Source organism: Oncorhynchus tshawytscha, linkage group LG28 (genome assembly GCF_018296145.1).
Source record: "Oncorhynchus tshawytscha isolate Ot180627B linkage group LG28, Otsh_v2.0, whole genome shotgun sequence".
Lineage (NCBI taxonomy): Eukaryota > Metazoa > Chordata > Actinopteri > Salmoniformes > Salmonidae > Oncorhynchus > Oncorhynchus tshawytscha.
Window position 1 is genome coordinate 21,912,319 of NC_056456.1, and position 26,845 is coordinate 21,939,163.

The 26,845-nt window shown below is 41.5% G+C and overlaps 1 protein-coding gene across 1 annotated transcript; it reads left to right on the plus strand.

Moving 5' to 3' along the window:
* Positions 1 to 26,126, plus strand: LOC112226919 (cadherin-6). The gene is made up of 12 exons (XM_024391589.2): positions 1 to 141; positions 8,327 to 8,662; positions 17,899 to 18,193; positions 18,413 to 18,532; positions 19,454 to 19,627; positions 20,478 to 20,665; positions 20,848 to 21,104; positions 21,809 to 21,945; positions 22,127 to 22,248; positions 22,926 to 23,043; positions 23,560 to 23,811; positions 25,041 to 26,126. The coding sequence occupies exons 2-12, from the start codon at positions 8,444 to 8,446 to the stop codon at positions 25,538 to 25,540; spliced, it is 2,382 nt and encodes a 793-aa protein (XP_024247357.1). The 5' UTR covers positions 1 to 141; positions 8,327 to 8,443; the 3' UTR covers positions 25,541 to 26,126.
* The last annotated feature ends 719 nt before the right edge of the window (positions 26,127 to 26,845 follow it).

Consider the following 26,845-nt stretch of genomic DNA (forward strand, 5'->3'; position numbering starts at 1 on the left):
AGAGATGCTCATCGTGAGAGAGAGAAAGAGAGTGTGAGAGAGAGAGAGAGAGAGAGACCACTCGGTGTTCAGTGTGTCGGTCGCATACAACGATTTCACACAGGCGCACCTTGATTAAACTTTCTGCTACATCAAACCGTGGTAAGTGCCAATGTGTTTTACTTAACTGTGGATGTTGAAATAGCGGTCGTGAAAAATAGTATTTTTGACGGTCCTTTACAATAGCACTTTAATGTGTTCAATTGTTCCGTAGGCTGCGCTTCCTCCAGTTTGTTGAAAAAAATTGCTTATAACTTCAACAAAGTTGCTTTCATTTGATCATTTAGAATGAAACTATCTCATAAATTGGTCTAATTGATCTTATCAGGCTAACACCCGAATGTTATCTTGAAAATAAAAATGCACTTGCTATGTGTCGAAAAAGCTGCATATTTTCGTGTTCCCGGTATAGTCTGTCATGATCCAATCAGACCCCTTAATTTAATCCGATTTAAAGTTATCTATTTTATTTTTTATTGTTAGTGGCAGTTATGTCTTTAGTGATAGTGTTGTTTGGCACCGGTGGCTCAAGGTGTGGGTTCCTGTTTCATATTACATGTCAGGGAATTAAATCAAGGCTCCCTTGTAAAATATCATAGTTTTTTTTAGGATTATGATGGCCATGTTTGTTGAATTGTAATGGGTTGTCTCATGATATAGTAGACTACTGTAGGTTACTGTTTATAGTGGCATTGTATTGGTAAAGTGGTAATACACTCATTGTATTGGTAGAGTGGTAAAGCACTCATAGCCAACAGTGTAAACCTTTTGTATGTCCTATTAGAAATGCTTGGTGTGTCCTGTTTTATTTATTGTTTAGACACTGGCGCTCTATTGCTGTGGACCTGGACATACTCTAATGTAGATGTGGGTGCTACCCTAAATCCAAGTCTAGTCTACCCGTTAGTCAGAGCTGAGGCAAGACACCTGTATCTTACCGTTCTCAGACTGCTATGTCCTATGTGCAGAGCATGCCCCAGGAGTTTGTGAATGATAAATGATGTAAAAAATGAAAATACAAGGCAAAACATTGCCCTTTCTTTTCCACAGCAATAATTAGAATCTATTTAACCCATGAATTCCAGGCGGTTGCCAAATAGCATTTTTAATGACTAAGATAAATAAATAATTGTGTTAAATACCAATTAGCCTGTTCAAATTAGTCAAACATTTTTTTTGTGGTGTGTATTCATGAATAAGAACGTGTTTCTTTTGGTAAAGCATGACTGATTATTAACACACTTTCTTGAGCACATCGTACTGCACAGCCGACTGTACCAAGACAGGGGTCTAAAACCATTTCTCTGAATGTTAGAAGCCTGAAATACTGAAATGCTGTTGTAAGAAGCTTGCAATACTATTGGTTGATGATGATTATCTTATAAATGACCTGTTGTGTGGATGTTGTAAATATACCCAACATTCAACATTCTGAGTGTCTCCAGAACTATAGAAAGCCCAGCTCTACGCTAGCCACCCAGGTCACTGTGACCTTTGGATCAAACTGCTTTCCACAAATTACTCCAGTAGAAAAGGATTGGTTATCCCACTGTCTTAAACCTAAATTAAAACAATTATGTGACCCTTCACTATAGGGAATTATGATTCATTTCTATGTCCACTATGTGAGGTGTTCCAATTGAGTCTCATTTGGAAAATTCACACATCTCTTTAATTGTGCCCTCATGTGGTCGCAGAGGAACATGCACACAGGAATGGATGTTCCCACATGGATGTCTCCATATGGATGTCCCCTTATGGGTTTATTGATCACACAGGAATGGATGTTTCCATATGGATGTTCCCATATGGGCATATTGATCACACAGGAATGGATGTTCCCATATGGGCATATTGATCACACAGTAATGGATGTTCCCATATGGGCATATTGATCACCCAGGAATGGATGTTCCCATATGGGCATATTGATCACCCAGGAATGGATGTTCCCATATGGGCATATTGATCACACAGGAATGGATGTTCCCATATGGGCATATTGATCACCCAGGAATGGATGTTCCCATATGGGCATATTGATCACCCAGGAATGGATGTTCCCATATGGGCATATTGATCACACAGGAATGGATGTTCCCATATGGGCATATTGATCACCCAGGAATGGATGTTCCCATATGGGCATATTGATCACACAGTAATGGATGTTCCCATATGGGCATATTGATCACACAGTAATGGATGTTCCCATATGGGTATATTGATCACACAGTCATGTTTTCACACCTATGTGTCTCTTGGAATAGCCTTTTTCTTAACTACTTTCATATTACATGTCTAAACATGTTATTGTGAGTGAGTGTGAATAGTACATGCCATCGGCTGTATTCTCAGAATACCTATTCTTTATTCACATCATCCGTCAGCAGTTTAATTTTACCACAACGTAATCCGAGTGCACTCACATTTGTCAAACAGTATAATCGAACTGAAAAGATTTGAGGTCTGTATGCAAATGTACCTTGAGTTTGTAAATAGTTTTCCATGCCAATTAGCTTGTGTGTCACCTCATTTGACAATGGGCCATTGTCCCATGTGTTTGTCAAGCTAGCGAGAGGTTGGATTGCATTGACTAGCACAGGTCTGTCATCAGTTGCACAGGAACTTACCTATAAAGGTGTTTGTGATATTTTTATAGATCAAACTCCTGACATCTGGGATGACACCACGAATACTGATCTTCTGAGAACAATGTACTGTATCCAAGCCATTGAATAGCATAGGCAGAGCTATAATGAGTTGTTGAATTGTTATATTCAAATGAACAATTACTTTTGACAACAAATCGGCTCTTCTGCCTGGAATAGAAGTATTAAATTGTCTTTCGAAGACAACTTATGCCCCTTTTCAAACATTTTCATGCACTGTTTGACAGCCATGGCAATTATAGCTTACTTGAGAGGGAGCCTTATCAGCAGTCAGCATGTCTATAACAAGGCCTAATGGTGTCATTAAATCTCTCTTTGATTTTTAACACTACTGTACCTGGAATAACAAGGACAAAAAGAGTCTAAAATAACAACTTACATTCCCATGATAATCTATCAATGGACTGAAAACACTACTGTACATTTAACGCACAAAAAAACACAATAAATAGTCTTCAAAGATCAGTGAAGGCATGGGAATGAATGTATTATTTTCAGATAGGCTGGTGTACTACCAACTATGAAAACAAGCCCATCGATTTGTTATTGATTGAGAGTTGTAACCTCTAGTACAAGTGTTCTTTGCCACAGGCCTTATTTTGTATCATTGAAGGATTGGCTGTAAATGTGAGTTTGGTGTTTGAAATAGAGAGGAGCTCTTTCCCTGTTAAAGCTAATAGATTGTTTATTTCTCCCCAGCGCAGAATCCCCACCCTGAGGCTAACACGCACGCTGGTGTCATACCCACACACAATCTTTTCTTTCCATTATAAATGTTAGCTTTATTTGTTTGGTTAGTTCTCAGGCTTTGTCAAAGCTTAATTGAAGGTGAAAATACTTCACAGAAAGAGATTTGAAAAGAGGGCATTGATGTAGGAAAGCTAGTTTCAAACATAATTGCTAATGGACCCAGTCGCTCTATGAGAACGGCAGCTAAGTTTTCAGAAACACTCTTTGTATCTGCCATTTCAATTATTGAATTTAAGAAGTGTGGGAAAGAATGAACATTTGTTGGTAAACATGAAAAGCAATGTTTAAATGTTTATTTTGTGCTATAGTTTAACCCTTGTATCCATCAGCTGCAATGTGTTAACTGAGGCAATTGAGGTATTTGCTCTCCTATTGACCATTTGCAAGACATTTACTGTAGCTGTGTATACAGTAAGGCCTAACATCAAGTAGTTTATTGACCAAACCTGTGGCATAACTCAAGATGGCCAGTGCTTCTTTCACATACATCTAAACCCTGATGACACATGTTGACCTCTGGGGGTCATCCAGTGCTTGACCCTGCCCTCTTCCCACTGCACTGCTTTCTCCCAGGGGATTCGTCTTAATGCTGCTCCCCCTTCTGACATGTGTGGGTGTTTACTGTTAACATGGAACAGGGAGTGGAAGGTCAAACATTTTACACTTTAAATATTGAATATCTCTTCGGCCCAACTCCCAGACAAATTCTTCTTTTGCATGAGGACAGTATGGACAGTGGTTTTGAATTAGATAATATTATGTAATTATTTTCCTATGGTTTTGGCAATGGCTAGCAGTGTCATGATTCCTTCATGGTTCATTAGAGAAGCTGGAACACGGCCATACAACAAGCCTACAGGGCACAGACATCAATTCAGTGTCTATTCCATGTTGGTTCAATGTAATTTGAAACAGTGAAACGACGTGGAAACAATGTTGATTCAACCAGTGTGTGCGCAGTGGGAGGCCCTCTCACTCTCTCACACACACACACACACACACACACACACACACACACACACACACACACACACACACACACACACACACACACACACACACACACACACACACAAACAGTAGCTCCACCAGACGCTGGCACATTTGCATTGTAATACAGAGGCAGCCACATTCCAGTTCCTGGCCACAATGGTGGAGGAAAAGCTCTGACTTGAAGACTCCTGCTGGGTCTTTGCACAAGCAGACCATAAAGCTTCTGTTCTCACACTTTCTCCTCCTCCAAGGAGGAACCCAAACAGCCACCCACAACACACACTGGGAGACACTGGGTTACACAGGAAGCCCCATTGACGACGACGCCATAAATAAAAGACACACACAGGTTAAGAAGGTGTCATCTTCTTTAGTATCCAACAGTAAAGCAATGAACCACTACACACGCATGGATGATTGAGGAAACAAAACAGCTTTGGGAGGTCTAAACAACACAAACACACACAAATGTATTTATCTGGAAAACTGTTAGCCGACATCTATGTTGGGGTGGAATGTATTTGTCCTCAAAATGCAATCATGTAAGAAGAGCTTCTGTAGGTGCAATGGTGTGGAACTGACATGTGTCCCGCCATTCAAAGACAATGATGGAAACAGGACCAATACATACAGAATCAGAGGTGGCACAATGTAATGAGCATTGCCTCCAAATCACTTCATGCCTAGTTTCTGGTTACCTAATTAAGAGGTCCCATCTGGTATGAGCATGACGGCGACCGACGCTCCTTGACAGTAATTGTGTTGGTGCACATGGCAGTTCCATTCAGGAAAACGCACACACTCAACATCTATTACCTCCTCTAGTTAAGATTAGTGCACACATTTTGCTGGGGAGATTATAGTGGGAGTGGGGAGGGACTGGGCCCCTTGTAAGTGATGGGAGATGAGAGGGGAGATGGGAGTAGGGATTAGCACCCATGTTGTGTGACAGTCTTCTCTACTCAGAGAATGCACTATGATAGTTGTACAAGCTCAAATCAGACTGCTCAATGCAAATATGTTTTCTTTTTTCTGAAGGGAGGATTGCTATATTGAATAAGATATGTCAGGTTATCATTAATCATCTGACCTCACTCATTGTTTTGTTTTCAATGGTACAAGTCAAAGAAATAACAGATGTTACACGAGAGGAGGAAATATTTATCACTTAGAGCAGACAAGTCAAAGAGTGTTGCAAGCAGAGCCAAGCAAAGTGATAGATAATATGGCATCATGAAGTCTATAGTCTAGACAGACTCCCCTACCTAAACAGACAGATCAATAGGTATTGATGGCCTACTGGTCCCTGGGGAATGACAGTCAGCTGCTTGGCTGCCTATCGCTCCGAGTGGTGGCAACCTGATAGCAGCCCCCCTCCTAACATCCACCACCCAAATGCAATTTACCTTCCAGACATACCTTTTTTTTATAGGGAAGTTGGATACTGTGGAATATATATAGAAAAACATGTTTTTCTGGCCTTGGGTGCTTTTAGTGTGCTTCTATTATTTTATATCAGCCTTAGCTGCTGTACCATACCAAATTCATACGCATTTTTGTAATACAGTACACATTAAAACTGTTCCAAAAGTTAGTCAACAGCTGATAGTTCCACCTCCAGGACTTATTCATTAGTAGTCTGCAGACAGTGTGTGTGTTTCTGTGACACAGGAACACCCATTAGGTGCCTTTATAAGGCTGCTCTGCCCTGTTGTTGTAGCAGTTCTTTCACCTGTTGACCGCCTACCTCCTCTCCCTTCTCACACACAGGCAGCCCAGGGCTGACATTCTCCTTTCTTCACCTCTAATTGCTCCTGTGGGACTCATTAGGCCCACTGTGGCTGAGGCAGTGGCTGAGGCAGTCTCATCAGGCTCGCTGTGGCAGTGGCTGAGGCAGTCTCATAAGGCTGACTGTGGCTGAGGCTAAGGCAGTAGCTGAGGCTGTCTGCAGGGTGGCAGAACAGAAGGGGCTGAGCTGCTGCGCTGGGTTCTCACCCCCACCACATGACACAATCTTAAGCCCAGCTCTTCACTCCTGTCACCCCCACAGGTGTTGCTAGTCTATTGGTCCTCGCTCTCTACCCGCCTCCCCGCTGACTCCCCACAGCCTGTCAGACCCCCTCTAACCCCCCTACCCCGCACTACTCTTCAACACCCTACAGCACAGCCCTCCTCCCCTTTAAATCTCCCTTCCATGAAATGCAAGACTTTAAAGGCAGCAGGGAGACTACGAGTGTCGTGTCACCTGAAGGTCATACTAGATGGTCTAATAGGTTTGTGTTGCAGTGACATGAGATGGCATGTTGTCCAAAATAGAAGATTGTGTGTTTCTGAGTCTGTATTATGAATGTAATACTCATTTATATGGTACTGTATATTGGATGCATTTAGACAGATATTGTATGTATCACATCCAGAATACAGACTCTGAAATAAATATGATGTGTTATTAATATAATATAATAATATTGAGCATACTTTGGGTGGTTTTAATGTGTTATTTTATTAACATACAGAGGTAGGCTCCAGTGAATCTTAACCACTGGCTTGTTCGTTCATCTCACACAAGTTGATATTCAGGCTGCACTGCATGGACCCTTGTCTCTCAGCAGGACCTTTCAATGAATTAGCAGACATTTTGTAGAGGGAATGTATGGGAAGCTATGTGTCTGCGTACTCTGATATAGTATGTAAAAAAACAAACACTCTAGATCCAGGTGACTTCCCCCAGCGAGAGACTGTCAAGGGATTTAACAGGTCACAAAGCTGAGGCAAATGTTTCCCGGCTGGGCTGGAGCCTTGACTAATGTGCTTCACTAGGCTAGTCCCACTACTCTACTTTGCCGTTTTCTAGGCCTCACTTCCACACTGATATACACAGGGATTAATCCCATCAACTGAACATATAGTAAGAACCCCCAGCCCACGGTCCTCAGTACCCTAGCACACAATTACAAACCCCTGGGGTCCTTTAAACCAGACTGATTCTGACAGCAAATCAATACACTTTAGTATCTGTTGGTACCTTATTCAATTAGTCTAATTCATAAAACAGGCATAATGGCCCTAATGGAAGAGAGGTTGAAAGGTTGAATGGCAGCAGTAGAAAAGCAACGACATGATTGCAGGAGTTAATCCACCCATCTTAATAATGTCTTTTAACTGATTCGTGGCCTCTGCATCCATCCCTGTCACCGTCAGTGAAGCAGTGTTGACCCTTAGCTTTCTATGCTGATGAGTAGTCACACACTTAATGCCAGCACCGACACTGTAGACCGCAAGTCGTAGAGGGAGAAACAGAAGTTCACTGAATAGAAAATACATCTGCACTACCCTCCCCTTTCCACTGCAATCACATTGGCAATTTCCTTGATAAGTAGAAAAGGGGCCGAGGCATGGCTTGACGAGTGAAGCAGCTGATGATTGCTGGAGATGATGTTGGTAGCAGGATGCGTCTGTCTGTGTGTGGTTTATATTTCATCTGGTCAGCATGGCATGTTATTAGGTTGTATAACACCAATGCAGATAGTGTTCACAGTAGATACAGAAAAGGACATTACCATAAGTGACATATTGGCTCTGTAAGTGTTCTGTTCTCTAAAATAAAGCAGTTCATGTGGATGTGGACTATCGATTCATTGATTAGTGTGCAAACCCCTTTTAGTCTTTTCTGTGTTAAAGGCTTATTGAAATCAATGGCATTCCAGTTTTTTCAATTGAGGTTTTCAATAGCATTATTCGATTGTCTTTTTGTTTTCATGCATTGTTTGTATTTTCTGTATTCACATCATGATACCCCGCAATGGGAAACAAAATGATCTCCAGAGTGAAAGTATGTCCCTATAATTGTTTCTCATCTTCCCCTCCGCAAGGTTTCTACACAGCCATCAAGGAAGAGGACTATGAGGGTGAAGCCCAGCTCCCTTAAAGGACGTAAAAACCAGTGCAGATAGAGGATTGGCGTTCTGTGCAAATACCACAATTCCACCATGAGGACTTGCTTGCTGACCATGATATGGGCGTACTTGTCCCTTTATGTGAACTCCACATCTATTAGCAGAAAGACTGTGTTAGAGATGGGAGGAGAGGAGGACAGAGATGGAGCAAAGGGAGGGAAGATACTGAAACGTTTCAAACGAGGATGGATGTGGAACCAGTTCTTTCTACAGGAAGAGTACACTGGGAGTGATAAGCAGTACATTGGCAAGGTATGTCCATTAGCCTTCTTTTGTTTTATTGTTGCCATGCACTTAAGTGTGTGGGGAAACTCCACTGTCTGCAACTGTTGAATTCCGGCCTTGACACAAAGATAATATGAATATTGAGAAATCTCCCAGAGCAGAGACAATCAATCCCCTCCTGGATCAAGATCCCTGCTGCCTACATTTGTTTTGTGCGTAAAAGAACAACATATTAATATAGCACTGCCGGTAATACCATATACCCTGGTATGGTACAGGAACAGTATGAACATCTGGAGACCACCCAACCCTAATATCAATGTCTCTGGCCAAATAAACCTAAGACTATATCCCCCCACAAGCATTGGGATATTCTGATGTACAAAAACAGCATGCATTGCCACCTTTACCTCAGATCTCAGAAGACAACAGATAGAGCCATGAATCAGAAGTAGTATTGTGGAGTAGCTAGATGTGGAGATGCCTGCAGCACTGCAGGGGGCCTGTTTTAGAAGGCTAGAGATAGAAGAAATACTGGAGCTACTGAGGCCATGTACCCTGTAGTACCCTGTTGTACCCTGTAACCCTCCAGGCTCTTACAGCGAGACCCAGCTTCACAGAGCATATAGGGAGATGATGAAGGATGGAGAGGAAAAAGGGCAAACGCAGAGTGGGAGAGAGAACTAGAAAGAGAGAGAGGAAGAGAGGAAGAGAGGAGAGAAAGAGTAGGAGAGAAAGTTATTCTGGAGCCACCACCACTAGTCTTGCGTTAGGTTACTCTGTGGAGCCCTGGGGAGTGGAGCAACGCTGTGTGGTGGATTATTTCCATATGCCTTGTAGAAAATGATTCACCTTGTCAGGTCCCTCTTTTTTTTCTCCACCAAGCCTGGCTCTGTGCTGCCATGCATATAATAAGATGTTATCTGTCACATGTGATGTTGACTGTTCTGTCCTCTCTGATGGAACTGAACAGCCTTGTTGTGTGTTATAGATGTTCAGGCTAAGATCGCGCGTGTGTCGCCATAAAAATTTACCTTTATAATAAAGCATTCCATGCATCATCACATTTCCAGACTTGTAAGTAAGATATCTTACTATTTCAAAAGTGATGAGTAAATTGGATAGTCATAATTTAGACTAATAATATAACTCAATCACTGTTCGCAAAAAAAGACTTTGATGCAGTGCATAGTGGAGTAGGCCTAGGCTACAGTGCATTTGGAAAGTATTCAGACCCCTTGACTTTTTCCATAGTTTGTTACACTACAGCCTTATTCTAAAATGGATTAAATACACATTTTTCCTCGTCAATCTACATATAATACCGCATAATAACAAAGAAAAAACAGGTCCACCTGTGGTAAATTCTATTGATTGGACATGATTTGGGAGGCACACACCTGTCTATATAAGGTCGCACAGTTGACAGTGCATGTCAGAGCAAAAATCAAGCAATGAGGTCGAAGAAATTGTCCATAGAGCTCCGAGACAGGATTCTTTCGAGGCACAGATATGGGGAAGGGTACCAAAAGTTTCTGCAGCATTGAAGGTCCCAAAGAAGACAGTGGCCTCCATCATTCTTAAATGGACGAAGTTTGGAACCACCAAGACTCTTCCTAGCGCTGGCCACCCGGCCAAACTGAGCATTCGTGGGAGAAGGGCCATGGTCAAGGAGGTGACCAAGAACCTGATGGTCACTCTGACAGAGCGCCAGAGTTCCAGATGGACAACCATATCTGCAGTACTCCACCAATCAGGTCTTTATGGTAGAGTGGCCAGACGGAAGCCATTCCTCAGTAAAAGACACTTGACAGCCTGCTTGGAGTTTGCCAAAAGGCACCTAAAGGACTCTCAAACCATGAGAAACTAAATTATCTGGTCTGATGAATCCAAGATTGAACTCTTTAGCCTGAATGCCTAGTGTCACATCTGGAGGAAACCTTGCACGATCCCTACGGGGAAGATTGGTGGTGGCAGCATCATGCAGTGGGGATGTTTTTCAGCGGCAGGGACTGGGAGACTAGTCAGGATCAAGGGAAAGATGAACGGAGCAAAGTACAGAGAGATCCTTAACGAAAACCTGCTGCAGAGCGCTAAGGACCTCAGTCTGGGGCGAAGGTTCACCTTCCAACAGGACAACGACCCTAAGTACACAGGCAAGACAATGCAGGAGTGGCTTCAGGACAAGTCTCTGAATGTCCTTGAGTGGCCCAGCCAGAGCCCGGACCTGAAAATAGCTGTGCAGCGACACTCCCCATCCAACATGACAGAGCTCGAGCGGATCTGCAGAGAAAAATGGGAAAACTCCCCAAATACAGGTGTGCCAAGATTGTAGCATCATACCCAAGAAGACTTGAGGCTGTGATCGCTGCCAAAGGTGCTTCAACAAAGTACTGAGTAAAGGGTCTGAATACTTATGGAAATGTGATATTTAAGTTTTGTAGTCTTTATAAATTTGCCAACATTTCTAAAAACCTGTTTTTGCTTTGTCATTGTGGGGTATTGAGTGTAGATTGCTGAGGGAAAAAAACAATTTAATAATCAATTTTATAATAAGGTAACGTAACAAAATGTGGAAAAAGTTAAGGAGCCTGAATACTTTCCAAATGCACAGTATATCAGAGACCTTGGTGTCAGTATTGACTCTCTATCAAAATAAAGGTTAAATCAAAAGTATATGACTGGAAACATTAGCAGAATATTTTTAATTACAGGGTAGTCTCTACTCTGCTGAAACTGACAAACAGATCAATAAACATAATGTTGTCTGCAACTATCTAATAGGCTTACGGCCCTTCCTCTGATTCTCCAAATCATGCTTTATGGTGTAGTAGCATATTTTGAATGAATCCATTTATTTCTGTATAGACAGGAGTAGGCTAATTAGGATATATCATTTTGGCATAGAAGCCATCTTTTTTTTTTGGAGGGGGGGGGGTAGATCAGCTTTAATCTAGATAGATTGTGGCTTCTATCAATGTAATTGTCTGCATAAATTCCCACCCCCCATATATAGATTTTTATAAATATTATATTTTAATATTTTATTTTTAAATATATATTGCTTCATTATTATTTTCCCATGACCCTGCCAATCCTCCCCTAATTGGAGTAAACTATTGGACAACAATACTTAGGCTTTGGCTTCCAGTTTATACATACTACATACATTTCACGGATAGTATATTTAAAATGAGTTATCTTTTGTTTGTTTTTATTCCAAACCTTCATCGTCTACCCTCAACCCCTCCCATCTACAGTTGAAGTCGGAAGTCTACATACACCTTAGCCAAATACATTTAAACTCAGTTTTTCACAATTCCTGACATTTAATCCCAGTAAAAATTCCTGTTTTAGGTCAGTTAGGATCACCACTTTATTTTAAGAATGTGAAATGTCAGAATAATAGTAGAGAGAATGATTTATTTCAGCTTTTAATTCTTTCATCACATTCCCAGTGGGTCAGAAGTTTACATACACTCAACTAGTATTTGGTAGCATTGCCTTTAAATTGTTTAACTTGGGTCAAACGTTTTGGATAGCCTTCCACAAGCTTCCCACAATAAGTTGGGTGAATTTTGGCACATTCCTGACATTCCTGACTGAGCTGGTGTAACTGAGTCAGGTTTGTAGGCCTTCTTGCTCGCACAAGCTTTTTCAGTTCTGCCCACAAATGTTCTATAAGATTGAGGTCAGGGCTTTGTGGTGGCCACTCCAATACCTTGACTTTGTTGACTTTAAGCCATTTTGCCACAACTTTGGAAGTATGCTTGGGGTCATTGTCCATTTGGAAGACCCATTTGCGACCAAGCTTTAACTTCCCGACTGATGTCTTGAAATGTTGCTTCAATATATCCACATAATTTTCCATCCTCATGATGCTATCTATTTTGTGAAGTGCACCAGTCCCTCCTGCAGCCAATGACCCCCACAACATAATGCTGCCACCCCGTGCTTCACTGTTGGGATGGTGTTCTTTGGCTTGCAAGCCTCTCCCTTTTTCCTCCAAACATAACCATGGTTATTATTGTCAAACTGTTCTATTTTTGTTTCATCAGACAAGAGAACATTTCTCCAAAAAGTACGATCTTGGTCCCCATGTTCAGTTGCAAACTGTAGTCTGGCTTTTTTATGGAAAGAGGCCTTTCAGGTTATGCCAATATAAGACTCGTTTTACTGTGGATATAGATATGTTTGTACCTGTTTCCTCCAGCATCTTCACAAGGTCCGTTGCTGTTGTTCTGGGATTTAATTGCACTTTTGCAACAAAGTACGTTCATCTCTAGGAGACAGAACGTGGCTCCTTCCTGAGCGGTATGACGGCTGCGTGGTCCCATGGCGTACTATTGTTTGTACAGATGAACGTGGTACCTTCAGGCGTTTGGAAATTGCTCCCAAGGATGAACCAGACTTGTGGAGGTCTACATTTTTTTCTGAGGTCTTGGCTGATTTCTTTTGATTTTCCCATGATGTCAAGCAAAGAGGCACTGGGTTTGAAGGTATGCCTTGAAATACATCCACAGGTACACCTCCAATTGACTCAAATGATGTCAATTAGCCTATCAGAAGCTTCTAAAGCCATGACATCATTTTCTGAAAATGTCCAAGCTGTAAAGGCACAGTCAACTTAGTGTATGTTAACTTCTGACCCACTGGAATTGTGATATAGTGAATTATAAGTGAAATAATCTGTCTGGAAACAATTGTTGGAAACATTGCTTGTGTCATGCACAAAGTAGATGTCCTAAACGACTTTCCAAAACTATAGTTTGTTAACAAGAATTTTGTGGAGTGGTTAAAAACCTAGTTTTATTGACTCCAACCTAAGAGTATGTAAACTTCCAACTTCAACTGTATCTCTGAAGACCATCCAGTATTGATTTCTAGCTGCCATATATTTTTCCACTGAGCTGTGAAGTTTCACAAAAGTTCTGAACCTTTCTATTCTCATAGTTTCTACAGATTGTAAATGAACCGTTGTGTGGTGTTCATGTTTTTGTTATTCACCCAATGTTCACAGGTCTGATGGACCCACAATATTATTGGGGTTTTAAAACAATACAGCCATAACAATTTATGTAAAAATACTTCATATTTAATACTTAGATGTTGACCTATATCAATTACAAGAAATATAGACAGCATACATGGTTCATATTTGCCATTTACCTCTGCTAAGATCACATGTATCAATAAAAGTGCTATTTGTTTTATTTGATCAAATTTGATTTTTGTAAACAAAAATAAATGGATGGAATAAATCCTGTTTATCTTGAACAAATATACATGAAACAAGGTTTATCACTATTGATGTTTATTGCTTTTTACTGAACAAAGTGGAAGAACAAATGTTACAGTACATACAGTATTTTGTGGAAATGATCAATGAGCCCCATTGAAAACAAATTAAGGCTGGTCTACACACCACATGAGGGACAGAGTTTTACTGTGTGTGTGTGTGTTGCAAATGTATTTCTTGCACTTGATGCATGTGTACTGTGTCTTCCTGTCCTTCTTGGGTCCACACACATCGCAGTGCTTCTTCTTGTTGCTACGGGCTGCAATCTAGAATGATGAAAACACTTAGTTCAGCAATTTTACTAACATCTCACTCACATATATAGTTATAGCAGGCCAAGGTAGGAGAGTCGGACACATACACATGCAACAACATCACTCACACTTACTTCTGGTATTGGAGTTGTTGGTTCTGTGGGTCGGACGGTTACGGCACCAGAATCTTCCTCCTGAATCCTCCTCACAATTGCTGCAGAAGCTGGGGTCCTTGGGATATGTTGCCTCCTCTGGATTTGAGGTCTTACCAATGCCTTGTCCAGCTCCTCGAGAAAGAGCCCTCTTTTCTGGAGCTTCCCTCTGTTCCAATCTAGGTTCAATGCCATCCAGTTGATAAACACATTGTACGCCGAGTTGTCCAAGATGTTGAAGAATATCACAAGTGACCAGCGTAGGATTCTTCTTTTGCAGCTGTAGCAAGTCACCAGCTTGTCTAAATTGTCCACCCCTCCTTTTGTGGCATTGTAATCCATTATGATTTCTGTTTTTTGATGTTTCTGGCCACAGATTCTCTCATCCCTATGCAGCATGAGTACCACATTTTTTACTTTCGGCACTTTTTTGGCACGTATGACACAAATTCCATAATGATTTTCTGGATGGTGTCTAGGATGAACAGTTCAAAAGAAGACTTTATGTTCTGCACATGAGTAACATGAGTAACATGAGTAACATGAGTAACTGCCATCAGCGTCGGCCCTGGTTGCATCCTCATCACATTGGCAGCCATGCGGGGGGTGGCTCATTCCTTGGGCAACAAGACCATTCAATTTCACCATTTTGTTGACATCCATATTTCTCCTCCTGCAGGCTGCTGATTAGCGGGTTGCTGACGGGCTGGTCCTGGGGCTGGCTGCTGACGGCTGGTCCTGGGGCTGGCTGAGGGTCAATCTCATCCTCTTCTTCCAACTCACTGTCAGACTCCAAATTGACAGAGACATGATCCTCATATTTGGAAAAATCTTCATCTTCCAAAGTGGAAGATGCTCCTTCCACACTAGTTTTTCTCTCTGCAAAATAATGTCTAAGGCCCTCTGAGCAGAGATGATTTTTGCCATACTGATTGATTGTGGTAAAGCTATTTATTTGTTGTGTCCCTCCCCCAATTAGCACCTGGCTTTGGTAGAGTATGGGAAAATACTGAATTCTTTACAATGTACCAAAATAATGTATTGTAACAACATTTTGCATGGTCCAGCAAGACATTGTGTAGTTTTACACACTACAAAGGGTAAAGAGTGCGAGAAAAGCGGGAGACAGGCAGACAGGCAGGGAGACAGACCGGTTATTGGTGCTGTGTTGAAACAGCAGGCAAAGGGAGGAAGAAGACAGAGTGAAGGCACACAGCAAACCTTTTTGTTTCATTTTTACTTGTTTTCACCTACACACACACTTTTCCACACTTTTATTACCCTCAGGTCCAGTGAAACCGAAATCCACTTATGTAATATAAATGTGTAGGGGGGTGCACAGTGTGCACTCAATGAAAGTAAGTTATTTTACATGTTCTTCACAGAAAGTAGCCAAGGCCAATGAGTCTCAGGTTTAAAATATAATTCATTGTATCATTTTTATTTTTGTAAACACTGAAAATGGGTCCCACAGACCCGATCACTACACAATGGTTAAAGATAAACACATTTGCTAAGAGTATTATTACATTGATCAATTTACTATGACTTTTCAAATCACCCAACAGAGTTAACTCCAAGTAAATGTTGCATTTTTTTTCAGCCATTCCAGAACCTGTGACCAAAAACAAGCTACATATGGGCAGTACCAAAACAAGTGATCTAATGATTCTCTCTTCACAGCAAAATCTGCAGACCTGGGATGATTGTTTATATATAACATTATAACATTCTATTGGTTGCAATAATTTTGTATAATAATTTTAATTGAAAAACTTGTTTATTAAACTTGCCATTTAATTTAGGTTATTTCAGGAGAAACTTCCCTTAGCCTTATGGAACACCGCCTATGTGCTTAGGTGTACCACAAACATAATTATAGCACTGTTGAAATGCATATAAGTGTGATGCAGTAAAGATGGGACACACACTGAGTATGGTAGAGGATAAAGCCCCATTCTATGCCCATTGCTCAAATTTGCATAATGTCTACTTAGAGGCATGGGAATAAGAGATGAGATAAGACAGGAACATATGTGCTCAGAGGGGAATTGCAGGTATTATGTGTTACATGCTGGATTTAGGTGATTTTCTAAGACATCTGTGGGAGGCGTCAATCATTCATCCTTTGTCATATCTAGGCTTCGTACCATCTTGGCTTTCTTCGTTTTCAAAGATTCTCTCCTTTCTTTCCCTCGATCATTGTCAACTCCTGTTTCATTCAAGTGTGCATGTTCTGAGACTGCCTTGTACTTTGACAATTACCTGACTTGCTGTGTGTTTTTAATGACAGTGATAAGAGGGCATTGAGAGTGCACTGGGATGTTCACTAATTAATTCAGTGAACCTCTGTTTGGATTGGTGTACTACTGTATAATGTCTAGCATTTTAGATAGACAAAAGGACCTGGAGAGGTATATAATATACTGTTTGACAGATAAATGGGTAGGTATTAAATGTGTGTACTAAATAACATATATCCTTTATAAGCCAGGTATGCTGGTACAGAGAAACCGGAGCGTTACCTTTTACATTTTTAGTCCAAATACAAATCAAGATGTTGTCAGCAAAGCAAGACCGTATTAAGGAAAGACAGAATGAGTCACTCACCATCAGCACCCGTCACCTACCCTACCTGTCACTCACACTCCTCCTCACAACCCATCAACTGTCACACCATCTAATGCAAACTGTAAATCTGTTGGTGTTTTACAAGCTGACTTCCAGAGTTGGGGTCAATTCCATGTTTATTCCTGTCAGTTAAATTAGATAGGGAGTTTCCCCATTGGCATGCTAGTCCAATCGTTAAATGGACTGGAATATTTATATGGAATAAACCCTAGGTCTGTTAAAAGCAGTTGTTGAATAGTATATACAGATAGATGTAGGACCTTAATTTAAGCCAGTTTGCTAAAGTAGTAAAATAATCCTACAGCAACAGGAAATGTTCATTATTATGGGGTGTCGGGTAGCCTAGTGGTTAGAGCACTGGACTTCTAACTGAAAGGTCGCAAGATCAAATCCCTCAGCTGACAAGGTAAAAAAATCAGTCGTTATTCCCCTGAACATGCAAGTTAACCCACTGTTCCTAGGCTGTCGTTGAAAATAAGAATTTGTTCTTCACTGACTTGTGTAGTTAAATAAAGGTAAAACAAAATGTTTTATGTAGATTATAATTAATAGTATAGAACATAAAGCCCCGCACACTGTTAAGGCTCCCAATTCACCGATTTAGTGACAACGTTTTGATCCGAAACAGATCTTCGTTCGTTGATTATAATTCATTTAACATTTTTTGTAGGGGTTGATAGATTTTCCACTAGGGCAAATCAAGTCTCACATTTTAAAGTGGAAATTAGATTTTAGAAGACTTTTTAAGCCTTGAATACACTACAAGTTTGCATTTCCTGCTGTGCTGGAAAATTCTCAGCATCAAAAGAGTGATGAAATTAAGATCCTACATCTGTAGTATACATCTGGTATTTGCCTTGCTGACTTCAGGCCCCATTTCTCCAAGGAGACAAATATGTTGACTGTGCTTTTTATTTTCTATGGCAGCTTCAATCTGACATGGACAAGGGGGATGGAACCCTGAAGTACATTCTAACTGGGGACGGGGCTGGAGACATATTTACTATTGATGAAAACAATGGTGACCTCCATGCCAATAAGAGACTGGACAGAGAGGAGAAGGCCTTCTATACCCTCCGAGCCACCGTAGTCAACAAGAACACAGGCCTGAAACTGGAGCCTGAGACAGAGTTCATCGTTAAACTTCACGATATCAATGACAATGAGCCTAAATTCGCAAAGGAACTTTACATTGCCAGTGCACCTGAGAGGTCTAATATAGGTATGTGCTCTTTCACTTTAATTTGATCACTTTAATTTGATTTTTGACATGACCTTTCAATTTATGTTTTAACCTTTGATGATTAAAGATCAGTAACATTTCAAGGTCAATGGTGCCTTAAAGTGTCAAATATTTTGTTTGCTTTTCTTTGAAGCATGAATGGTTTTGACAGTTGATGTGAGTTCATATTCATCCTCAGCTATTATCTTCCGTTCTCAGGTACTTCAGTCACCCAGGTAACAGCCACGGATGCAGATGACAGCATGTACGGGAACAGCGCTAAACTACGATACAGCATCAGCCAGGGGCACCCATACTTCTCTGTGGACCCAAACACAGGTCTGTCTGTTCGTCTGTTTGTTTGTTGGAACCACCAGCAATGCTCTTTTATTCCTCAAAGCAATAATTACTACAATGAAGAGAGAGAGAGAGAGAGAGAGAGAGAGAGAGAGAGAGAGAGATACGGTAATGTAATGTTCAGAGTCAGACTGCCAGGGCCATTGCTATTCTCTCAGCCCCCTGTGCATTTTCCAAAGTACACTGAAACATTTAATCATTTCTAATGTGCACTCTGGAACATCCTGTCGCTCGTTCTGTGTTTAAACAAATGGAAACAATAAAAGCCTCCAACTGGCAGATTATTGTGTGGCTTAACAACGATATGGTTTATCCCTGATGTGACATGGAAGATGATGTCCCCATCACACCAGAGGACATGAAATCCTAAGAGCTTTGGAGAAAAAAAATGGTGTTTCTGAGGGTTTATCTGAAAACAGTTATATTGCAGATGATAGAACCCATTCACAGAAACAAAACAAGCCAGGCCAGATGGTCTTGTGTGCTATCTAATGGAAGGTCGGGGCGGTTGCCATTTTTTACTGTTCCATAAAAATAATTAGGTTACATACCCGTATTAAATGTTTCTCATTAAATCCAAGCACAAGGTCTTAGCAATGTGAAACGGTTGTGGTGACCATTTCTTTGCAAGAGGTGCTTCTTTCTCAGAACAGTTATTAGTTACATTATTCCCATTGGCAGTTGTAACTATAGTAGTTGCCGATACAGTATTTAAATAAAGGACATGCACATAAATGAGTTCACTCTAACTATACCCGCATCACTTAGATCTGTTTGGCATGGTGGCACCATGAGTAATCCCTACAGGACCAGAGAAGGATAAATGTTCTTAGCTAACTCATTAACAATACATTGTTATATTATGTGACACATGAATATTGTATTCTTCTGGTTTGTCCTCAGGTATCATCAGGACAGCCCTGGGGCCTGGAGAGATGGACCGGGAGAAGCGGGAGCACTACCAGGTGGTGATTGAGGCCAAGGACATGGCGGGCCAAAGGGGAGGCTTAACTGGTACCACCACAGTCAACATCACCCTGACCGACGTCAACGACAACCCCCCACGCTTCTCTCAGAGTGAGTAGAGGCACAATGACTGGAATTATACTGGTGGTTGAAGTATTCATAGTAGTCCTAGTATAAAAGTGGTAGTGTCAGTGTGCTGTGTGTGTGTAAGTGTGTCCATCTTATACAGGGTTAGCTGTGATTAAATTGCAATGCCGGGTCCCACGAAGTGAATCAGCTTGCTAATCCTGATTAGATGAGCAGCGTAATACTGAGTGTCTCCCTCTCTCATGCTCTCTCTCATGCTCTCTCTCACACACACACACACACACACACACACACACACACACACACACACACACACACACACACACACACACACACATGCGCAAACACACACAGTGTGAGATATGCCTTCTCACATCTCTCTCTCCACCTTGTCAGTTGATGACACCTTGCAGCAGGAGGCTTACACCCCCAGTCAGCACCATGCTAGGGGGAAACAGAAATGGTGTAATTGGTCACCATGAGCACAAGTTTAATTCACCACTAACACTGCTGGAGGGCCGTGATACAGGCTCACAGGCTCCCTAACAATCTGAATTGTTAAATGTGTTAGCATCAGAAACATGGAGGTATTGAGGAGAAGCTGGCACAAAAAAAACACTCACTCACCATGCCAAAGGAAGACCAACAACCTCTTCTATTTGTGACAAGCTTATGCAATTCTGTTCATGGTTCCAGGCTCTCTTGGCTCCGTTTCATGAGACACTTTCCTTATACTCTCCAACCTAATTAGTGACACAAATGGTGAAATGGGAGTGAATGCTACAAATGCAAATAGTCTAATATGAAGTATCTCAAGTTAATTTGTTAGAATCGTTGATTTACATACAGTATGTGTGTCTGTTTGTGATTCCAGGTATATATCAGTTCAGCGTTCCAGAGTCTATAAAAACTGGAATCCCAGTTGGGAGAATCAACGCAGTAGATAAAGACCTTGGGAAGAATGCGGAGATGTACTACAGTGTTGTCAGTGGGGATGGTTTGGACATGTTCGATGTCATCACGGACAAAGACTCACAGGAAGGCATCATTACAGTTCTAAAGGTAATATCTGTTATGACAAAGATAGTCAGCCACAACTATAGGGCATATATACCCTATTATCAGCCCTGGATAGGCCTGAGGCCATTAGACCATCAGAAACGCTATTATCAAAATGCATTTGTACTGCATCATTACAAAACATGAGTAATCTACTTTGTTCTATTGTGTCCCCGTCCCTGTAGCCGTTAGACTATGAAAAGACCCGAACCTATACACTGGAGATCCAGGTACAGAACACTCAGACCTTGGACACTCGCTTCCTGGGGTACCTACCCACCAAGGACATGGCCACAGTCAGGATCGGCATAGAAGATGTGGATGAGCCTCCTCTGTTTGAGAAAGCCAGCTACATGATGGAGGTGAAGGAGGATGCAGCCGTGGGTACTGCAGTAGGGTCTGTCAGGGCTATGGATCCGGATGGATACAACAGTCCAGTCAGGTTAGTTAGAGCACTGCTTTGTTTTCCCTCCAGCCCACCCATTCAGTTCTCCTGTACGTACCACCCACACCAAGGTCATGGGGAGATTGGTTATAATCATTTGTATCAGGGGTCATTTGATGAGTGTTAAAGGTTGTGTTACAGTATTTTTTTTAAATGTAGAATGATTAGAGTTGAATCGGACGTCTCATTAAATTTGGAGTCGAGAATAAGTTGTGTCCATATAAAGACTAATGAGTGAAGGACAAGCTGTGTGTTTTGCTCATCTCCACACACGCGCACACACTTTTTTAGTGAGTTCTTATCAATGTCCAAAGTCCCTTAATTACCACTCCTCATGGAAATATACTGAAAGGGCATTCCAGGATACATTTAATTAGATCATTGCGTAATCCACTGGATGATCAAACTGATAGGGCTGGTCTGTTCTGGGCCTCTGTTCAGGGCTGTTTTCCTTCCTGGCCAGTCAGGGTAAAGAAGAAAGGGAGGAAAATAGAGTGATTTAAGTCCCATTGGCTGTTTAGGACAGATCCCCAGGGTGTGCAGTATTCAGAATAATTTTGTGAATGCACAGAGAGGGCAGGAAAGACTAATTCCTTGCAAAAGGGTTGTCAAGTTCAGCAATAGAGGTTGTAGGGGAATGGAAGAAAATAGTCCATGCTTTTATTTGTTCTTGTATCAATATTTGTATGCCTATTTTACAGGTACTCCATTGATCGTCGTACTGATCTAGACAGGCTTTTCAACGTGCATTCTGGGAATGGGTCCATATTTACCATAAGACCTCTTGACCGAGAAGAAGTCGCCTGGCACAACATTTCTGTTATCGCAACAGAGTTCAGTAAGTCTTTCTCAGCTTTATCATGCACATGAATTCACAAAACAAACTATTCTACCAAGTCTATGGAGTTCAATGATTATATTCTGTCCTTTGTTGAAACATTAAAAAAACTAAAATCATACATGATTATTTATTACAATTATTATACATTGTTGTGATGTGTATGTTTTCCCACACACAGACAAACCTCTGCAGACCAGTTGGGTGCCAGTCTATGTCCGTCTTCTAGATGTCAACGACAACGCACCCAAGTTCGCCTCTTTCTACGAGACATTTGTTTGTGAAAAGACTAAGGCTGGACAGGTACAGAACACGGATCCTCCACTTACATCCCATGATAGATTGACATGATTTTATTATTCTCGCTGCTATAATTACATCCATATCCTAGTGACATCTAGAGGTGCTACAATAGGTACAGTATATGCCCAGGAATACTCATGTATGTAAATGGTGATAAAGCATTGTGATGAGTACTGCAGTCCTCTGGGGTAGTGATTGGTCTCCAGGGTCTACTTTGTGAGGCGGCTGATGAGATAATCTATCATGGCAGCACAAGGCAGGTGACAGTAGCTGTCACACATCAAGGGCATGTTTAAATAGGTGCCCAGCACACGCCTTCTCCTCTACTCCCTCGCCTTTCATCCCTCCTTCATCCCTCTGTCATTATTCATAATCATAAATTCACTGAGGTGTTTGTGTTTGCTGTGCTCCTGTTTACCAAGCAAGGTCCCTTGAGAGGACTCAATAAAATCATCCACAATATATCTTCCACAATGGTTATTATTGCCACCGATTAAATAAACATACCAATCTGTTTGGTCTATATAGATGGTCTATATCCTAGAAGTTTAGCCTCCAATTTTTACTCTGATGTCACAAACCGGGGGAACCAAAGAGCACCTTACAACTATTCTTGCTATCTGAGAGCACACAGATTGTTTGTTTTTTATCAATCTGTTTGTTTATCCCGTAAACAGAAGATCCAGACGGTGAGTGCTGTGGATGCAGATGACCCGGTGGGTGGACACAAGTTCTTTTTCAGTCTGGCTATGGAGGGGGCTTACAGAGGCAACTTCACAGTCAAAGACAATGGCGGTGAGTACTGTACTGTAGGATATTTTGGGGTCTCTATCACACCAGTCATCACCTGATATTATAGTGAAGAAAAACAAGAAGGAGAGTGATGAAGTGCTGCATCAGATGACCAGGCCTCCACAATTACCCGACCTCAACCCAATTGAGATGGCTTGGGATGAGTTGGACTGCAGAGTGAAGGAAAAGCAGCCAACAAGTGCTCAACATATGTGGGAACTCTTTCAAGACATTTTAGAAAAGCATTCCAGGTGAAGCTGGTTGAGAGAATGCCGAGAGTGTGCAAAGCTGTCATCAAGGCAAAGGGTGGCTACTTTGAAGAATCTCAAATATAAAATATATTTTGATTTATTTAACACTTTTTGGGTTACTACATGATTCCATATGTGTTATTTCATAGTTTTGCTGTCTTCACTATTATTCTACAATGTAGAAAATAATAAAAAATAAAGAAAAGCCCTTGAATGAGTAGGTGTGTCCAAACTTTTGACTGGTACTGTATGTTGTTTCTCTCCCTAGATAACACAGCTGGCGTCCTAACCCGGCGCTCCAGCTACAGCCAACTGCACAAGAGCATCTACCTGGTTCCTGTGGTGATCACGGACGGGGACTTCCCCATGCAGAGCAGCACGGGGACGCTGACGGTGCGCGTGTGCACCTGCGACCGCGAAGGCAACATGGAGCTGTGCAACGCCGAGGCCCAGACCAGCTCAGCTGGACTTAGCACCGGGGCCCTGGTGGCTATCCTGCTGTGTGTCATCATCCTCCTCAGTGAGTATAGCTGTCTGTCGGTCCGTCCGTCCGTCCGTCTGTCCGTCTGTCGGTCCGTCAGTCTCTGACGCATCTCCATCTCCAATTTAGTCATTCATATTAATGTATGCAAACTGTTTGGAAATATGTCTTTAATAAGACATTTCACAGGTTATAGTGTAGTTAAATTTGCCCCTTCTGTATAACGCACACACACACACACACACACACACACACACACACACACACACACACACACACACACACACACACACACACACACACACACACACACACACACACACACACACACACACACACACACACACACACACACAGGTGCTTATAAGAAAAGCCCTACATTTCCCATTAGATAGCCTATTTCACTCTTGGCTGTCTACAGTAAAAGTGTTATATATAGAGGATCAAAACAAGTCTGAGGGGAATGAGATTGTGGACAGGATAGTAATTCAACAGGACTGGCAGTAAAATTAACCTTTTATACACCAGGAGTTACTTTAATACAACATGGAATGCAATTACCCCAATATATTACATCAGCACCATTAACTACATATACAGTGTAATGGAAATGCATTTATTTAAAGGTGCAATATGCAGAAATCTCTCCAACATTTCGTAGTTTCTAAAATAGCCTCATTTCAGTTTATGTGACAAAATAAGCAATGTATAGTGTAGAGAATCATTGTACAATCTAAATAAATATATTTACAATAACCAAAAATATTGTATTTTCAGCTGTTTGAAGCTGGTCTACAAAAACAAAAGTAAAAGACGCAAAAACTAAACTTAAGAACGGGACGCATAGAAATAGCACACATAGATCAGATCTATTATTTCTTAGACTTGCATTCAATGAGAATGACATTCATTACTTACATTTCTATATTTGGTCGGATCACCTAAAAAGTTACATATAGCAGCTTTAAAATGTGGCACCATTCTTGGTTATTTATAAGTTAGTAGTTGCAATCTCATTGCGATGTTGGAATTAAAACATTTTTCAGCATCTCTACTGCAGTCGTTTCTAAATTGTTACTGGGCTGTGGATGCATGATGCAGGCCGTGTTCTAATGCAGTGTTCACTGCAGCATGAGCAGCAAGATAATATGAAATCACCCAGCCCTGAACAGCAAACCTCTCTCTAACGCTGACTCTCCATCTCTTTCTTTGTGTCCATCTCTGTCTCTCTGTCCCTGTCTGTCTCTTTCTCCCTGTTTATCTCTCAGTGATCATAGTGCTGTTTGCTGCTCTGAAGAGGCAGAAGAAGAAGGAGCCTCTGATCATCTCTAAAGAGGACGTGCGAGACAACGTGGTCAGCTACAATGACGAGGGGGGCGGAGAGGAGGACACCCAGGCTTTTGACATCGGGGCTCTGCGTAACCCCGAGGCCATCGAGGAGAGCAAGCAGAGGCGGGACATCATCCCGTCGGGCACTCTGTACCCCCCTATCAGACGGACAGCCATCCCGTCGCGGGACAACGCAGACGTCCGGGACTTCATAAACCAGCGGGTGCAGGATAACGACAGTAACCCCACCGCCCCCCCTTATGACTCTCTGGCCACATATGCCTACGAGGGAACCAGCTCAGTGGCTGAGTCTCTGAGCTCCTTGGAGTCAGCATCCTCTGAAGGGGACCAGGACTACAACTACCTCAGTGACTGGGGGCCCCGCTTCAGGAAACTGGCTGACATGTACGGGGCTGAGGACAGCGACCGTGAATCCTAACACACCACCTGAACTGTTTGTGGGTGGGAGCTAGGAGGATGACTTATGCCTGACTGTAATCTGTCTTCTCAGAAAAGAAGATACATGTTGCAGCCCAAGTTTTTTTACAAAGTGCCCTTTTATTCCTTCCAACTCAGTAGGCCATAGTTCCTTCTGACGGCCAGACCAGACAGAGACTGTGCAGCTGTGTGGATTTGTTTTACTGCAAGGCCAACCTTTGAAGAGAGGATGAACTTCAGTCCCCCAGTTGAAGTTCAGTGTAAAAAAAACACAACTATAAAAAGATACATTTATTTTTCATTTCTGTTTACGTCTGTCACTCTATGCTGCATTGGAAGGAAATACAACACTGATTACACATTTCTCTGAATACTTCTGTGTATTCTTAAGTGATATCTCCTTTAGTTCCTCTGTACTGTTACTAAAGTGCAGTATGTTGTACTTGGTATATTTGTGTGTTTTAGTGAAATGGAACTTTGCTTTTCCAGGAACAAGGAACTGGAATTGAACATATCTTAAGATATTCTTCATTCCTTTTTTTGAAAAGTTCAAATTCTTAAAAAGGAAGGAAAGCCCAGCACCAAAATAAAACATTGCTTCATGAATGTTTACGGACCTGAAGAATGGACAGCCACTCTGTACATATGCTCTATTCCTCTATCAAGCCTTCTGTTACACAGACAGTTCACTATCTAAGAGCAACTCTCTGAAGATGTGATTTGACACAAGAACTGTGTGTATCTATCTCTGTACATGATGATAACTGCAGAAATGGAGGGAAATGAGGAACCATGCACCAAGATTTACAGTGAATTTCAGCATCATCTGACAACATTAGCATAATCCATCATTAGTCAATCATCATCAATCAATCATTGTCATATTAGACGTGATTGTTCCAACAATGTACACACACGTGGCTTACTTACATCAAGTTAGCACGAAAAGCCCTCAAGGTGAATGAACATGTCATTCATATTATCTTACATAATAGTACTTACCAAGGAAAACAAATCATTCTTAAACACAATATCTGAGTCATGCATTTAATTAGCTAAAACAACATGTACGTAGATTCAGCATTGGATTGGAAGTGCTGTCACAAAGTACAGGGAGTTGTATCTGTCGGTGGGGAGAGATTACGTCATGTTATTATTAAATATGGATCTTAAAAAGCCATTGAAAATGTCATTTTGAAGCAACTGCAGAGAAGGAGATTGATTGACAATGAAAAACAGATAGTCTACCTTTCTGTGTTCATAATACAGTTTATACCTACAGAGAGAAAGTGTTTACATTAAGAAA

Coding starts and splice junctions, on each gene's coding strand:
- LOC112226919 (XM_024391589.2), top strand. CDS start 8,444: ATGAGGACTTGCTTGCTGACCATGATATGGGCGTACTTGTCCCTTTAT. Junction 21,946..22,126: donor TGTTATCGCAACAGAGTTCA/GTAAGTCTTTCT, acceptor TCCCACACACAG/ACAAACCTCTGCAGACCAGT. Junction 23,044..23,559: donor CACAGTCAAAGACAATGGCG/GTGAGTACTGTA, acceptor TTCTCTCCCTAG/ATAACACAGCTGGCGTCCTA.